General features: G+C 41.4%; 1 protein-coding gene across 4 annotated transcripts in view; it reads right to left on the bottom strand.

Moving 5' to 3' along the window:
- Positions 1-15,892, bottom strand: part of GPAM (glycerol-3-phosphate acyltransferase, mitochondrial) — a 45,552-nt gene extending 29,660 nt beyond the window's left edge. The window contains exons 1-2 of one of the 4 annotated variants that reach the window (XM_061458767.1): positions 15,766-15,892; positions 890-1,019 (exon numbers count right to left, since the gene is read on the bottom strand). In XM_061458767.1, the coding sequence (XP_061314751.1) occupies positions 890-991 (102 nt within the window). In that variant the 5' untranslated portion in view covers positions 992-1,019; positions 15,766-15,892. Of the gene's footprint in view, positions 1-889; positions 1,020-2,547; positions 2,646-2,944; positions 3,094-15,765 lie in introns of those variants that run through there. The other 3 variants (XM_061458765.1, XM_061458766.1, XM_061458764.1) reach the window with 3 other exon arrangements.
- Between the last annotated feature and the right edge of the window lie 2,591 nt (positions 15,893-18,483).

Below are 18,483 nucleotides of genomic sequence, written 5' to 3'. Positions count from 1 at the left end.
CAACTTTCCAACAATATTGTCTTCCTTCTACTTGCCCCCAAGCCCTGACTGAAACCATCACAAGTGTCTTACAAAACCTCCTTTCTATCTCTTGTGTCTCGCCTGCCTTTATCCCACTCTCTCGTGGATCCCTTGGTTAGTGCAACTTGCTGTCCAATGTAACTTGCATCTAGCTAGACAGAAAACCCAGCTGCCAGGACATCTGTCCTTTCCCTCAACTGACCGTGTGTCCAACTCTTCTGTATCGAGTTCAAACTCCCCCTCTCCAGAACATGTCTAATGCTTCCAGACCTCTGCTTCTAAACCAACCAGGACAGCACAGTCCCCATGGGCTCTTTCTGCTCCACCCAGCCATCCCTGCTGACCCCTTTGCCTCCTTCAAATCCCAAGACTCATTCCACAGAGGACACAGACTTTTAATTGGCTCCTTATTTATAGCCACCAGATTTTCTTTGCCTCTTGTACTGCACAAAAAGCTCCAGCTACAATGGCTACACAACCATGCATCTTTAGTTTCACACTCCTCTTTGCTGGTGCATTTCAAACTACATGCTTCGGAATAGCAACAAGCTTTCCGTTTGATCTCAGTCTACTCCACAATGGGATTCTGCACATTTACTGTTATATAAAATGATTAGTAATATCACACCATAAGACTGTAAGACTATCTAAAGAGTTTGATGAGGTTTTTCTTTTCTAGCAACATTGTTCTGCAGCACTGCACTCAACTTGGGCTCCTCCTTACATTTCAAGTTAAATTAAAACCAAACTGCCTCGTGCATGAGAGAGGTGACGCCTCAACCTCATTCTTCATAACAATAAGTCCATCTCTGACTCTAAGAAAAAATAAGATAAACACTTGTCAGTAATACTCATAATTTTCACTTACCCATTCTTCACTGGAATGCTTACATCTACTGATACTGCATTCTGCTGAGGCGGATAAATAGGAAACATCTATTGTTCCAAGGGACAAAGCAGTTTCATCCATGACACAGGAGCTGAACTGAAGATCAGAGCTGCAAAATAATAACATACATACATATGTATACACACACATACACATGTATAATTTCAGTGATGGGTATCTAGCAACAGATTAGCAACCTGAAATTTTTGCACCCTTCAGTAGAAGTTAGGTTTGAATAAGTTTCACTGCAGGCAGAAATCAGCATGATTTTAACATGACAAAAACCCCCAGCACCTTCAATTTCCATAAACACAGCACACCAAACAACTATTACATGTTGTTCTCTCCCTGCTCTTCTTCCATTCATTACAGCTTAGTGCTGTCCCTTTGCACTTTTCCACTGTTCCTCACTGCCTGTTTTAAACCATTCTACCACAACGACACACATTTCAGCCACTGTCCAAAGTTTACTATTCTCTTGCACCATGACCTCACTCTTTCATCATCTGTTTCTCAAGGACACCCATTATCTACAAAAGAAATTTCATTAAGGCTCTCTCCCAATCCTATCGCACAGTATATTTTATGTGTCTGATCCAGCTGTAGTCAAACCAGTTTGCAAACCGCTGGGAAAATAGAGCGCTGTGTACAAAAGCACAGCCTGAAATCCAAACATGCTGCTGACACAGGTGTCATGACAGGCTTGCGGGATTAAAAAGCAGTAGCGAAGTCCAAACTTGCACTATTAAAGTGGAAGTTTTATAGTTCACATAATAAGCATAGCAAAATAATTCTCCCTTGTACAAAATAAAAAGTAGGCCAAACACACCAAAACAACTTATTGTTGTATGGTTGATCTGCAAAAGCCTGCACATCAAACTGCTTCAAGCAGGAATCCCAGCATTTCCATCTAGAGAAACTATGAAGTGGCAATACAGCCTTCTTCTATCCGCCACCGCAAAGAAACTTAGAGCACGCCCAAGCTATGAGCCACCAGGAGCGAGACTGCTCCCAGCCTGCACAGGAACATTCTCAAGAGCAAGGCCTAAAACTTCAGTGCAAGGCTTTGTCTTTCTCAACATCCTCCCCGAGCAGGCACGAACCCATCCTGCGAGACACCCCCTCCCCGTTCAGAGCTCCCCATACGGACTGGATCTATCGCATCCACACACAGAGTTATCTTTGCACAGCCCAAGTACGTAAGTCATCTTTTTTTCTTTGCTGGCTCTTAGACTCCATTTGCCCAATATTCAATACTTTATTAGCGCTCGAGCAAATCGATATCTAAACCACCCAATAAATACATGAAAGAAAGCTCACAATGAAAACGAAATGTGTGCTTCTTGTGCTCAAGGTGACCTTGGCTGCACCGGCAATACACAAAAGATGAACTTCAAAACCCACGCCATTAGAAGCCTGTTTGAGCACGAGCAGCCCCGTACCCACCTCAAGCAAAATCCCCCCTCCCAAGCCCCCGCTCACACAGCCGCCGCACCGCGGCACGCCGTCCTGCGGGCCGGCAACCGCGCTTCGCGACCCCGCACGCTCACGAGAACCGATATAAAGCAGACTACGACGGGGTGCGGAGCTGCCAAAGGACCGGCGCCGTAAGCTCCCCACCGAGGTTCCCCGCACACTTAACCAGCCACCCGGCCTCCCCCCTACCTCGGCTCCACACTCCGCCGGCGGCTGCTGGCCGCGGCCCGCCCCGTCCCGCCCCGCGGCTGACCCTCGCCCCGCCCCGCTGCCGGGGGCGGCACTTCGGCACCCGGTTCCGGCTCCCGCTCTAGCGGCGGCTTCCAGCGGCACCGGGGCCGGTTCCACCCGGCGTGTCCGCCGAGCCGCGCGGCGGCGCCGGGCCTGACGCGACTTCCTGAGCGCCCATCGCCATCGTGCGGGCCCCGCCGCTGCTCTTCGGCTGCGGCCCCCGCTGCCAGCCGCCGTACCCCTCGTTGACGGGAGTAAGCGGCCGCGGTCCGCATAGGTGCATGGACAGCGTTCGGCCGCCGTCTCGCCGCCAGACCGCCTCCTCACCCGCTCCTCCTGGCGACAGACACTGTTGTGCCCTCAAATCAGAGCTGCCAACGGGGAAAAACGCTGGGAAAAGGATGTAAAATCGTGTTTCTACGGGCGCGTAGCGGCTCTGGGCTGCAACTGCTGTTGAAATGAGAGCAGTTGCAGAAGGTTCGGGACAGGCATCGATCTGCCCACCTGGCCTTGCAGCGGTGCCAGTTTGCCTTTTACTGAGTGCAAGAGTAAATGTTGATTGAGATTGCTGCAGATAAACAAACGTGGGCCGAGAGGGGGTTTTGGCTTTGGCAGACTTGGGCTATTTAAAGATAGCTTTTCCGTGGCTTGACTTACAGACCTATGGAGGGCGAGCACCTACGTTTCTTTGAAGTCTGAGTCTTCATGATTGTTCTAAACAGCGCAACACAGGAATAAAGTGACAAAATGCAAGACATCATTTTATGGTAATGCAAATATTCTAGTCATAAATTTAAGCAACCCAAGGAGGTATTCTCTTAGAGGCCTCACTTCTAGGTGTTATTTTTCATTTATCACAAACAAGAATTGTTCCGTAAGAATTACGAACACTTTTCACACAGAAAGTGTGTAAGATGTGATGGACAAACCCCAGACTGTTGCATGCACATGTGGGTTGCCCTGTTTCCCACAACGGAGTGCCTCCCAGGGAATATTACACAGATACTAGACCTGATACTTCACAAGCGGCATTCTGCAGTTCATGGGTCTGAAGAGATTTTGAATCTGAATTTTCCTCCTTTAGCAAGACAAGATACTCTACTGTGTTGCAGGGTGGACTATGGAATATAAGACTTTTGAGATAAAATACAGTAGTGAGATGTACAACTCAAAACATTTGTATTTCTGCGTAATACACAGTACAGCATTTGTGCATAGCAAAGCACCATTTTTTATGGCATCACATTCTGTATAAAGGCCAATCTCTAATTGTATTTCTTACTACAGCACATACTATAGGTTTTCCTCCAGTTTTCATATAATCTGGTCCAAGAATTTCAAATTTGATGAGCAGTTCTATGTGTCAGTTTGAGGGAAGGAGAGTTGCTTTAAATAGTGCCAAACACCCACTTTCAAGTTGTGGTCTTGAAAAGCAACATAGCCAGAATCTCTGTCCTCTTCTGAAGTACAGGCCCATAACTGTCTGGCTTTATAAGAAGGCTTTTGACTTTATATCAATTTTTTTTTTGTGGAACTGAATTCCTGAAGGTCAGCTGGGAAAGAGGCAGCAGATTCTGCTTTCATCTGGGTCTACTGCAGCTAAGTGGATTTGTAACTTCTTCACTAACCAGAGCCCAGCCCAGGAGGCCATCCATATGGAAAGAAAATACTGTCAGAGAGGCACAGTGCTACTGTCAGATTTGTGTGATCTAAGTTGTTGCATCCTTATCTCTGCTCCACTAGCATAATGAGCATCTTGTTGGATTGGTGGGGTTGTTGAGGTCAGAGATGTCTGATCTCCAGTCCTGTGGTCCAGCCAGTCAGCAGGGCCACGTCCCACACTCAGGATTACATGGATTTTGTCCTAGGTGCATTGGAAGCATCAGAAGGTGAAACCCTGAGCTCCATTCAGAAAAGTGAACTCCAGTGTTACAGCATGTATTTTCATAAGCCTTTGCATAAAGAGCAGATCACAGTAGTCAAAGTCCCAGTATAATGCTGCAGCCCCCATTCTAGTCATTGCTCTGACACCCCATATGAAGGATGTAGACCTGTTAGAGCATGTCCAGAGGAGGGCTACAAAGATGATCAAAGGGCTGGAGCACCTCTCCTGTGGAGACAGGCTGAGAGAGTTGGACTTGTTCAGCCTGGAGAAGGTTCCAGGGAGACCTTGGAGCAGCTTCTAGTGCCTAAAGGTGCCTACAAAAAACCCAAAGACCCAAAGAGGGACTTTTTATAAGGACATGCGGGGATAAGTCAAGGGGTAATGGCTTTAAAGCTGAAAGAGGGTGGATTTAGACAAGATATTAGGAATAATTTTTTCCCTGTGAGGGTGCTGAGGCACTGTCACAGGGTGCCCAGAGAAGCTGTGGCTGCCCCATCCCTGGCAGTGCTCAAGGCCAGGCTGGACGGGGCTTGGAGCAACCTGGTCTAGTGGAAGGTGTCCCTGCCCATGGCAGGGGGTGGGAACTAGATGAGCCTTAAGGTCTCTTCCAACCCAAACCATTCCATGATTACTTCCAGGATGGGTCTGTCTGTGTAAGACTGTGTGCAATAGGGAAGCCAGAGCTGTTGACTAAAGTGGCAGAATTCTCTCAGAAATCACATTGAAGGAGAAGATTCAACAATTGGATTACATGAAAACTGAATATAACAGAGATGGTAATGAGTGGTTACATCTGTTGTCTAAGAAAATGCATGAAACACAAGGCAGTTAAAATCCTTGTTAGTGTTGTCTAATAATTTTATTTGCTCCACTGTATTTGTATTGTTAATTGGGAACTTCTTAGTAGCTACTTTACATTATAAAGGACAATTGATATTGCTTACACACAACTTTACCTTCTCTAGGTAAAAATCACTTTGATTTTTTTTCCCCTTTCACACATAAAAGTAGGGAACCAAGTAGCAGTGCACTCATTTTCAGAACGCTATAACTCAGAGCAAACTCTCAGCCACCAAGTGTAAAGCAAGCTTGTCTGCTTTGCTTCCCTCTATGAGAGATGAACTGTAGCACATTCAGAATCCAATATGTATCTTTGCGCATGTTTTTTGCCTCACATGCTTTTATACTGTTCTGTTTTTCAGGTTGCAAACCAGTTATTTCTGTGATATAAGTAATACAGAAAACAGAAGAAAAGCCTCAGTGGTTTTATCATAATTTTATACAGTCTCCAGAGTCTGATTTTAGTAGATTTTATGAGAAAACTGCTTAGTCTATTCTCTAGACTGTTTTGAAAATAATAGTAAATAGATACAGTGTTTTACACATGGTGATTCTGAGTAATAAAAAGTTGTTTCTGGTATGATTGTAGAGCAGGTTTTTTCTAACCTTAGGAAATTCTTGGCTTATTGTAAAGTAAATCCACAGATAATTTTGGCACTCACTCGAAAAGGACGCACAGTTACTCCAATGGCAGTTGCAGCTCAGATCTTTTTACAGGACACACTGGTGCAAATCCTCAGGCTTAGGAGTAAAATCTCATTTCAGTACTGAGAGCTTGGTGGTGATGTTGTGTTGCCATGGAATCAAGCAAATGGGAAAAAGTTTGGAATGCCATAGGGGAACAGCCTTTCAGAGCTGCATGTGCTCCAAAAAGTTCTAATACGGCTGGGTCTCGCTTCTAGTAAAGAGAGACTCTGTCCTGCTGCCATTGAAGTGCATGGGAGGCTTGCCACTGACCCCAGTAGGAGTGGGAGCATGCCTAAGTTTTGCAATCCATCTTTTTAAACTTCTTAAACTGAGGTGTTTACCATGCCAATGAGTCCAGGGAGGTAATTTGCATATGATGGCAAATCAGCAGAACCCTGGCTTTGTGTGAATAAGCTGCTGACCACATTGTGTATAGCAGCCTACAGATGAGAAGGAGCTGGCAGGACTCTTCTTTTAAATAATGATTAGTCCTTCCTATGTTTAAATTCCTCATGAAGCTTCCAGCGGAGTTCAACAAAGTACCTGTTTGCTAGACAATGCTGTGGGGAGGAGGAGGGAGAAAGGACCGGGGGGCCTTCTTTTTATATTGCTTCTACCCTGGGTCTGTGCTCCCAGCTCATTCCCAGCGATTCCCATGATGTCACTTTCAGTAACGGAGACATGTTTACAAAGGAGTACACAGCATCCTCTTGAAAAAGAAACTTTCAGCCCTGGGAGTGCTACAAAAGTTAGAAACTGAAAACGGCGTGAGGAGGGAGTAAAGATCCAGACAGAGGTTCTTTGTGTGCCATGACCGAACTTGACCTCACATGACTATGAATAATAATGAATATGCAATTTGGCCATTGCAGAACTCGGTGTCAGCAGCATTGCCTTTGGTATACAATATATTAAGAGCATCTCAGAATGGCAAGTGGCCATGAAATGGGCTGATAAGATTGTACATAGAAATGGTTTGGGTATAGTTTATATCTCCTTTCAAGACAAATGATTTCTTCTATTTCATCTGCTTTATCTTGAGAACAAATGCAGAACTCATTAAGAGTGCATTGACTCCCTCCTATGTAATGTAGCACATCGTGTTTCTGTAATTTCTTCTCATTCAAATATCATATTTATTACTGTAACTTTGGAGAGATAAGGGCATTTCAGCCCAAGCTGCTCCTAGCTTTTCTCTTGAACTTGCTCCATTAGTACAAAAAAGGCTTTTGTTCTAACAGAACAAAACTGGGACAAAACAAGTAAAATTAACTTTTACACTTGCACTCTTAGCCCCATTTGTCTATCAAGCAATTACACACACACCTGTATTATATATAAATCAGGAAATCTTCACTATCCAAAGGAATTTACCAACATTTTTAATTTAGGGATAATGAATGGCAGAATTTGGAATAAGATTCTCCCAGACTTTGGGAGAGAAGATTCTCTCTCAGACCTTGAGCAATTATCTGCTGTAACAATGCAAACTTCCCCATGCCTGCTGTGAATAGGGGGTACATTTTGTAAGGGCGGTTATTTCTGTTCTCTCCTTTTGTTTGCTGAGGGTATTTGTGAAGCTGAAGTTTTAGCTGAGAGTTGATTTTCTCTAAAAAATAGCACAAATGAAACAACTAATTTACTGTATAGAGGCCCTAAATACTCTTGAATACTCCAAAGATATTAGCCACTTGTAAATTGTTAAAAATGAGTATGTGTGTGGGACTCTGGTTATACAAAGGATAAATCTAGGTTTCTGTTTGTGGGTATTTCAAGTTTCACTAATGACTTCATTTTATGTCAAGCCCAATGGACCACTACTTATTGCCAACTTCCCTGCAGAAGACAGATAGAAGTGTTTCTTCTCATCTGGTCTCCTCTCCAAACAAGCAGCCAAGGAATAAAGAACTAAAGGAACAAAGAAACCCAAAAGCTGGGGGCAATATAGAATCATAGAATAGTTAGGGTTGGAAAGGACCTTAAGATCATCTAGTTCCAACCCCCGTGCCATGGGCAGGGACACTTCACACTAGACCATGCAGCCCAAGGCTCTGTCCAGCCTTGCCTTGAGCACTACCAGGGATGAGGCATTCACAACCTCCCTGGGCAAGCCATTCCAGTGCCTCACCACCCTTACAGTAAAGAATTTCCTCCTTACATCCAATCTAAACTTCCCCTGTTTCAGTTTGAACCCGTTACCCCTTGTCCTGTCACTACAGTCCCTAATGAAGAGTCCCTCCCCAGCATCCCTATAGGCCCCCCTTTAGATACTGGAAGGCTGCTATGAGGTTTCCCACGCAGCCTTCTCTTCTCCAGGCTGAACAGCCCCAACTTTCTCAGCCTGTCTTCATACAGGAGGTGCTCCAGTCCCCTGATCATCCTCGTGGCCTCCTCTGGACTTGTTCCAACAGTTCCATGTCCTTTTTATGTATAGACCATTTTGAAAAAAAATCAGCATCTCATTAAAAAATCTGTGAGTCATCCTTGAGAGACTGCAAATTGTTCTAGAATAACACACCTCTAATTATTATAAGATGCTAGGCAAGTCTTTCATCAGGATCTCAAAACGAGGTGGTTTTCACTGCTTGGATTTGTTCTATTGTGTAGTTGGCTTTAGAAGGACTTGTCATATCTTATAATTTAAAACACTGTAGATAATAGAAGTTGGGATCACAGGCAGCTCTTTCAACCACCAGTGCACAAGAGTCTTTGCAACAGATTATATAACCCAAGTGTTGGATCAGATGATATCCCACTTCTCTCATTTTCTGGTATTTGGGACCTTAATCAAGGTGCTGCTGTGTGAGCCACTGGAAGAGTCTTAATGCCTCTGACATGGAACACAGAATCAATCAGGTTGGAAAAGACCTTTAAGATCATCCAGTCCAGCCCCTACTCCAGGACTGCCAAGGCCACCACTAACCCATGTCACTGAGGGCCTTGTCTGATGGTGTGTGAACACTTCAGGGATGGTGACTCCAGCACTGCCCTGGGCAGCCTGTTCCAGTGCCTGAGCACCCTTTGGTGAAGGAATTGTTCTTCATCTCCAGCTAAACCTCTCCTGGTGCAGTTTGAGGCTGTTTTCTCTTGTCCCATCCCTTGTTCCTTGAGAGCAGAGATCAGCCTCCTCCTGGCTCCATCCTTCTGTCAGGCAACTATACGGAGCAATGAGGTCCCCCTTGAGCCTTCTCTTCTCCAGACTAATTTAGGACTTGCTGTTTGGGAAATTTTCTCAGACCTTTGGAGACATATTTGCAAACACCCTGGGTGGATTAGGAGAGTGTCTTAACTGTTCTGACCTGATACAATGATCCTGATGCAGGCTTCCATATAATGCAATGAAGGCTTTACAACCCCAGTATTTTCCAGTCTCCTGTTTGATGCTCTCTTCTGCAGAGGAACAGAGGGCCATGTGCAAAGGGCAACACACCCTGCCCCCCAGTTTACCCAAGCAAACAAAATGGATTCACTGAGTTGGGCTTTGCAAAGAGCAAGCAGGAGCTAAAATTTCCTGTAGATGCCTAAATACCTTTTTCTGTTTTGATAAGTCAGTCTCCCCAAAACATACAAAATCTCCAGGCTTTAGTTTATCCTAGATATATATAATTATGTAACTGAAATTTTATCTCTGAGCACAGTCAACAGAAAGAAAACTATAAATTTTATTTCAGTACTACCAAATTAACTGAGAACCCTGACAAAAGCAGTTTTTTTACCTTTGGCCTTCTCTTCGCACTGATCTGGCTACACCAGTTGTTGCATTTCAGTTCTGACATTCAAGTCATGTTGAGTAATTTTCCCACAATGTTTCCCAAACAAAACCTTTTTTTTCCCACTCATGTATCTCCTGGATCTGGAAACTGCAGAAAAATATCTCCTTGTTTAGGATCGAAGACTCAGCCAACTATTGTATTGCAGTGCTAGATTTCACCATCTATCAATGATCATTTGACCAAAATGATACTAATTGACCCGGCAAAAGCATACTTTTTCAGTTACTAAATAACAGATACTCATCTCACAACATGATAAAACCCTCCTTAGGGCTGGGTTTTTTTTACTGGTTGAAGCATAACCTAATACTTTCCCAAGCAGCTTATATCTTTGTGAGAGCAGAAATCTTTTTATGTGTATATCCAAAACTATTAAATTGCTTAGTTATTCCAAGATAGTCACCTGGAATGGTAGGGATCTTGAAAAGGATATAATCTGTTGCTAAGAGATGATGTTTTTGCAACCCTGGCCTTTGCCATCTATAAAAGAACAGTGCATATTACTAGCTTGGTATTTCACACATGACAAACCATTGCTTCAGGAAAATGACATGGGTCATAGCATGACAGGCTGGTTTCATAAAGCTGTTTGTGGGTTAGGACTGAATGACTCCACAGCTTTTTCAGATTTAGGATAACACAGGATCATGTATGCCTTGTTTATTCTTGCTGCACTTTCACCTTTCCTTCTCTCTGTAGGAGGGGTAAAGCAGCAGTGGTTTCTGTAGGGTTCTTGTTTGAACTGAAGCAAGAGGTTAGACTACACATTCCCATGCAGCAAAACACCCTCGGCTGTAGGACAGAGGTGTTTTGAGCGAGGTCCTTTGGGAGAGAGAAATGATTGATGCCTTTCATTGGGACCTAATCAGCTTAACCTGAGGTATAAGAGAAGCTTCTATCAGCTTCTGCCTCTAAGACGCCAGTGTTAGAGACACAAAGTTACCAAAAAAGCCTATTTCATCCAGCATAAAAAATTGGGCATATTTGAGCACCTATCAATCAGCGTGATTTACTGAAAGTGCCACAGGAGTTCAGCTAAAATAAAATTCGCACAATGTGTCATAGGATTCAGATTGAAAGGCAAGATGAGGAGCCTCTTGAAACAACAGTGGTTTATTTCTTCTGAGGAACTGGGGAAAAAAAAGCCTGTAAACTGTAGATACCAGTTCTGTATTTTATGATTGACTTGTTAATGTTATGGATTTACTACACCGGTCTGATTTTATGAAATATAAAATGTACTGATTAGGCCAATGCACTTTGAATGTGCATTCAGAAATCTCCTTTAGTGATCAGAATGTACTGGGCACGCATTTGCCTTGGGGTCTTCCTTGCAAAAGGTTTTCTTCTCGGTTTCCATCTGTGCCACTGCAGTGCCTCCAAGATCAAACTGAGCTGCACCACTCAAACCAAGAGGTGTTTCCCCACCAGCTTTTTCCATAAAAGAACTTTCTGTGTATTTTCACCTGTGACCTTTCTCAGGTATGTTTTTGTGGATATTCAGTATTTCTTACAGAGCAAGTTTACGATGTGCTAATTAAGTTAATGAATAAAAAGAAAACAGCACTTGAGGAGCACTGGCCAGACTGGAAATCGGAGAAGGCTCCTATGCAGTTAAGACGTAATTTCTGGAACAGCCTTTTAAGAGTATTATGGGGTAAATATCAGCCTGAAATCCAACTACATCACAGGATCATCCTTATTTTTTCGCCATTCATTATTCAGTTTCAGCATCTCTGATAAACCATTAGTACATATAAGCCAAGAGGTACCATCAGTAATCCTAGTATGATGAAACATGGGGCAAAATTTCAGTTTGTTTACACTAGGAGCACTTGTTGCTAAAAATGTCTTAGTTACTATATTTTAACTAATATTCCAGCACTGGAATAGATATGTTATCTTTTTCTGACCAGCCCTCAAGGTGACAATGAATACATTTTGAAACATAATTTATTTTCATATTAAGTGGTGTTAAGTCTCCTAAAACCTGGGTCAGGCAGATCTGGAGAAAAAGTCATCTGTATCTCTGTACTTGCAAAACTTGGAAGCAGAGCAGTGCATGATCAAAGAGTCCAAATGCCATTTTGCAGCTTCGTGATCAGTAGCATGATCCACTCTCTCTGCTCCCTGTTCTATCTATTCCTCTGCAAAATCTGTGTACGATGTTTCCTGGCCACGACCACAGATGTGCCATGTCTCATGTTCTTGTAGTCAGGTGATACTCAAAATTGAAAAGGCTCCATATGAAGCAAGGTATGCATTTTCAGAGGACCATACCAGAAAATATATGCTGATGGAGCACTCCAGTAAAGATATGTCTTAAATCTACCTTTTGGGGTTTGTTATGGGAATTGAAATTAATAATTTAGAAAGGTGTTGTATTAATGTTAGAGAAGAAAAAAAGTGTTTTTATAGCTAACAACATTTCAAATTGGAACTCTGTCCACAATCCTTCTGATTTAGATTTAAATTTAGATTTAAATACATTTTTGCTGAACTAAAATCCCTTTCCCCCTGCCCATTCTTTTGAATTTCTTCTATTCCAGCCTCAACTCTGCATTTAGTATACCATCTGAGACAAACTTAGATTCTCTTTCCTCAGTATGCATCTGTACTTAGCCTAAGTAAAATTACGTTAAATAGAAGAAAAAAGGCAAAACCAATAGAAGTAGTATAAAATTAAAAAAGAACCTCAAGAAACAACAACAAAACACAACAAAACCAAGCCTAGTGACCTAGTGAATGTTGACTATTTCTTCTGATGCCTTCTCTATCTACATGTTACTGTGTTTTAGCTGATATAGCCTGACATCTTTGGGGTAAAATCATAGCGTGGCAAAAGCCAATGGCAAAACTCCCACTCTGACCATTGCACTGATATGTTCAATGAATATCACAAAACTTATATACTGTATGACAATAGGACAACCACAGCTACCTACTTTCTGAGCCCCATCTACACTTCTGTATTAAGCATTTGACTTATGTAGGAAGGATTTTAATTAATGTAAGATTTAACCAATAGTCATCTTTGAAACCATGCTTACATTATCACTTTATCTTGGGTGCAGGATGCCTCATGGGGCTGCAATCCATGTATCCTTACATAGCAGGCATTAAGAAGCAGTTACACAACCTAATGCAAACACCACCAACAGGTGGAAATCCATGGCACAGGCAGGATCTTGAGTAATCATCAAAGCAGTGCCAGAAAGTAAATTCTACCTACAGAAAACATTTGGGTTTTTTTTTTCATGTTAAATGCATTTCAGGGGATGCTCTGCTGGTAGCCATAATACAGAGTCTGCTACAAAGCAGCTTTTTGTTGTAAACTGTTTATCCTTCAAAACCTGTTAATACAAACTTTGACCAAGACTGCCACAAACTGTGTGTGCACTTCGACTCATATCTTTACTGACTGCAATAATAAACTTTTGGTCTAAAACAAACAGGTCATTAGCAAACAGATACTTTTGTGCACTGTGGTTACTTGGGCCTCTCTCCTCCTGTGATCCCGTTTTTCACTCACTTTTCACATGCTTAGTGTGTGATGTCTGAGCATAACTGCCAGGGCCTCGCAGCTTTTCAGATCTATTAGAATTTGAAGAATATGCTCCATTTCTCTGTGCACAAAGTTTATTAGCGTCCCTTACTTTTAACTGTTAATTCAGGCGTTCTCAGGTATTAACTTAGCTCACAGGGTATGTCTAAATTCAAGCAGCCATGCCCATATATTCTAAATTCAAGAAGCGATATCCAATTATCATTGTACTACCTTCAGGATATTTTTTAAAGTTGATGCAATTTCTCAATAAATAAATTCTGTTTTGTGAAAAGGAACATTCCAAGACCCTTTTTAGATACTTTATAGTGCAGCAGCTGAAGTTCTATACAAAATGTTTTATGTGACAGCTTACGGTCACTTTTACATCAATGGAAAATGGGATGACTACAAATTTCTGCTGGTATAACAAACCAGACTTTTTTTCCTCTGCCATTATAAAAGACTGACATGCATGGCAAGATAACTGTGTGGTCAGAAATACTTTTTGAAAGATGCATAGTTTATCCCAATTTAACTACATTAAATCTTTAGAAACCACTCAGGTATTTTAAACACCATCAGGGCTGGAAGAAGACACAGAGCTTATCTTTCAATATGTGGCATTGCCTGCTTCCTTGACTGAGGCATTCACAATGGTTTAAGAGGTAAAGTGTTTGAATCAAATACATTCAAACAGTAGTTCTGTATGACTGGGACACACAGAATTGGGCTATATTCGGGGGAACAGGAATGCTGAAAAAGAAAATTTAGGTTTTTACCTTTTTCACAGCCTGATAAAAATCCACACATCCAACTTTGCTTCTAACCCACCAGTCTAAGGAGGCATTTTATTTCCCCTGTTGAGACCCCCGTTTTTCGGTTTCCAACTCTCCAAACATAATCACCTGGAAATACTTAAATACACACATTCAGTCACTGAAAAGCCTACCCAACAAAGGCCAAGGACCAGGTTTAAGAATCACCTGAAAACCTGACCCATCCTAATTTACCCTTCCTAATGTTTTTCCCTCCTCTCTCAACAGAAAGAGAATACACCATTCCTTTGGGCTTTTTCTGGTTAAAACTCGCTAATGACAAAATATACCCCTCAGCTGGGAGGCATGCAGCTAGCTAGATGGGGAAACAATCAATCTGAAAAATAAGTCATCATCAAAACCATCATGCTGGTCCAGCCATAGAGGCAGCGGAAGGGTGGGAGGAATGACTGAGGGAGTGGCACAACGTGGCAGAGCCATTAGAAGACATGTATGTGGAGCTGTGCTCAGAGTCATATCCTTTTGCTTGTGAGGAATAGTTTTGTTTCCTCTTGTTGAATGAGAATACAAACATGGGGGAGGGAGAGCCCCAGTAGGAAAACAGACTTCATACAGAATGGGGTCAAATCACAGCTTTAAAAAGTACATTCTTTACATGATTATCCAGGTTAAGGCTTAGTTCTGTTTTCTGGGGGTGAAAAAAGGGAAAATAACTTATAACAGGCCTTTTCCCACATTTGAATTCCAAGTTAAAAATAAAAAGTAATCCGTTTTGCTTGTATGCCTACACTTCCGTTTACCAGAATATAATTGTATTCATTCCCTAATTAAGCTAAATTCCATTTGTCGAAGCCCTTTAGAGCTTTGGTGTCAATGGGAATAATCACCAAAGTAAGATTTCTTGAACAAGGTGTTTTCCTCAGTGTTTTCTTAACTTTTGCTACAAGTTAAATCCAATTCAGGCATGTTTGGAAACACTATAATTATGCTGGTAAGGAACATAATATTTTTCTTAACAAAATAGGTTTCAAAAGTGGTTTCTACCACCTAAGGTTTGGAAACCAGTTTACTGTCATAGAGGCTACTTCCTTTCATTGCCTGCTATTGGCAAACTGCCATTTTATCTATATACATGGTTAAAAACTCTGCATATTAACTAAGGATCTATGAATACAGAAGAATCTGGAAAATGTGATGAAGCATTTATTTACTATATTCTGAATTACTTCTACCTTCATCTTAATTTTTTTAATCCTTCTCTGTACTGGTTATTCCAACATTGTCTGTCATCTATGACATCCTAATTATATTGCTTTAACACAGGTAAGTACAAAATATCACTCCACAGACTTATTTTTAATCATAGATTTCTCTGCCTTCATTAAAAAATAACAACAAAGCAACATATAAAAAGATAATTGCAAAACAGGCAGTGATTCTGAAAGAAATTATGGTGCTCTCTCCCAGATAACCCAGTTCACTTTGCCCAGTGCAAGACAATGGCTGTGAGAACATGAGAACCATCTATTTCCCACCCTTCCCTCTGCCTGCGAGCATCCTGAGCACTGTATGGGCACCTTTAACTGTATTTTCTTTTCTTTTATGCAAAAAAAATAATGACAAAATAGCCAGTGTCTTACCACGTCCAGCCGATGTGTGGTCAGGAGCAAGGACATAAAATCTGCCTGGGTGAAGCCCGATTGATGTTTAGAGGGGAGGTACCCAGGAGACTTGCCAGGGATGATCTCTGTCCCCTGCTATTTTATCTGTCTTGCTAAGGCATTTACACTTCTCCCATTACTGCAATGCCAGAATATATATGATCATACGGCTATTCTTACCACACTCAGATAGGGTAGACAGATTACATGGGTTATTCTAGGTCAGAAGTTTGAAGCAGAACAGATCATCGCACAAACTTAACAAGCTCTTTTTCAGTAGAAGGTGTTTAGAAAGTGTTTATACATTTCTGTATAAACCAACAACTAACCCCATTCCCAAAGTATCCAAGTGTTTCTCAAGCATTTATGCTAAAATGTCATCTTGAAGGTTTTATTGGACATGAACGAATGGTTGAGATGAAGTGTTGTTTGACTTCTAGTAGTTTCTTTTGGTGCTATCATCTTGACAGCTATGGCTTCAAGATAAATATATTTCATAGTAAGACTTCAATATTTCTATTTTAGTCAGTTGTTTTAATCATAGAGTGCCCAATAAGAATATATTTCCCCTGTTGCCCATATCATCATAAAATTAATTTCTGTTAGATGAAGATGTCATTAGCCTACTCATGCCTTCAGTCTAACTTCAAAGTTAGACTATCCAAAGGTGCTTTAAAGCAGCATTATACCTGAAATTGATTTGGAAGAAAAACATACCTGTTTACATGCCTCAATAAGTTATACTCAAAATATAAATATATGAATATAATTTTGTTAATTTACTAAAGCCAGCAGTGAGATTTCTGGGTGGGACAGAGTCATGTTAACATCTGCTATGAGTGATGTAAGTTCAGGCTGATGGTTAGATGTCACCTGGTAGCTTCTCCTGTAGAGGTACCCATTGCTGGCCAGCCGAGTAACCCATTGTTGGCCAGCTGAATAACCCATTACTCCATACTCTATGCCCCTTACTCCATGAACTCTATACACCTGCTTTGCCACAATTGGAGGAATAATGCTTTTTGCACAATCTTTTATGATTCTCATACCATACAATCAGAAAGTATTAATATGTTTATGATTGTCTATAAAATGGCAAAATACTTACCACCCTGCTAGGATGTTGGCAAATATACTGAACTATTATTTGGAGAAGCTCTTAAGCCTGCTGAATGCTAAGTCCTGCAAGAGAAAGAAATACATGATCCACCAACACTTGGTTAATACACACTCATGTCATCCTTTACAACCTGTGCAACCTTTACAGTCTCACGGGCCTTGGTAGCCAAAGGAAATCCAGCAAAGCCTGGATTGCTCAAAATTAATAATAGGCTTAGACAGCACTTGGCAATGAAAAACAGTGTGTTCACTATGTTGGCATCTTTTCCCTTAAAGCACCTGGCATTTCAGTTTAATCTAAATATTTTTCATGTAGTACCATCCTTCTAACACAATGAATTATTGTGTCTATCTCCCATCATTGGGAAGTTGGACTACATGATGTTTGAAGGTCCCTTCAACCCAAACTGTTCTATGATTCTGTGATTTTACTGATGTCAATATATGTTCATCCTCAATAAGTTTAGTCAGCAGTAATTACTTCAGGTTTCATTATGAAAATGGTGGGGTTTTTTAGCCATTTTATTTTGTAAACCAACTCCTTAGAAAACCTGTGTTCAATAAATGTACCAAAAGAAAAGCATACAAGTAGAATATGTCATGAAATTCCATATGCCATAGACAATTTCTGCAGCAATGTAATCAAAGATGTTTTCAGCATCTATTTAATAAGTTTCAACTTCTAGTGGTGGCAATTTGAGCTTAATAAAAATCAGGACTGGAATTGATGGCAACAATGCTAGACAGTTTCACAGGAAGCACCACCTAGTAGGTGACTTTGGGAAGTTACAGACTCCACCTTTCATATCTTGGCTATTTCAGCTGTAATCAGTGTAAGCTTTAAGATTAATGTAATACATTAACCTTAATGTGGTGCAATCAGATGTAAGAGCTAACCAATTCTCAAATGTTCTGAACAGGTTTTAATAATGTCTTGCACTAGAGCTGGTAGGATACCTTTTGCATGAAATAATCAATGGCAAGTATATAAAGTTAGCCTTTATGGAGTTTTTGTTGTTGTTTAGTTCTCATTTCATCCAGAGGAATGAGTAATTTGGGCCCAATAACTTCTTGAAAAATGAAGATGTTAGCTCAGTAATGCTGCAGTACTGCTTTATGGAGATGAAGGATGAGCTCACAGTTTAATAGTGTATTATCAATAAAGTCATTATGTTTCAGGACGGATGTAGTTCATATGCTTCCTGCCTTCATTCTCCTCTCTGTGCCAGGATCTTTGGCTAGGTTATATGTGGTACAACATCTGCCCTGGCATAGTGCATCTTGTGAGATCTTGTCTGAGATAGCAGTTCATGCACTGAAATCCATCTCTCCATGTCTCTAAAGCGATATTTCTGAATAGACAAGCATTTCAGTTTTCCATCTCAGAAATCTTCGCGCAGATAGGTGAACACAGACTAACTTCCCTCTTTTCTCTTTTCAGACAGCATTGCACATACATGTGACAATATTTCCAATAAGTTTAGCCATCCAGTTTGCAGCAGAAAAACATTAATAAATATTACAGATATAAATTCAAGTCCTGACGCTTGAACATTTATTCAGCTGAACAGTGTCCTC

The sequence above is a fragment of the Pezoporus flaviventris genome, unplaced genomic scaffold, assembly GCF_033815535.1.
Source record: "Pezoporus flaviventris isolate CSIRO_AGI_PZ_B2104156 unplaced genomic scaffold, CSIRO_AGI_Pfla_v1 ptg000029l, whole genome shotgun sequence".
Classification (NCBI taxonomy): Eukaryota; Metazoa; Chordata; class Aves; order Psittaciformes; family Psittacidae; genus Pezoporus; species Pezoporus flaviventris.
This window is presented reverse-complemented; position numbering and strand designations above follow the sequence as displayed.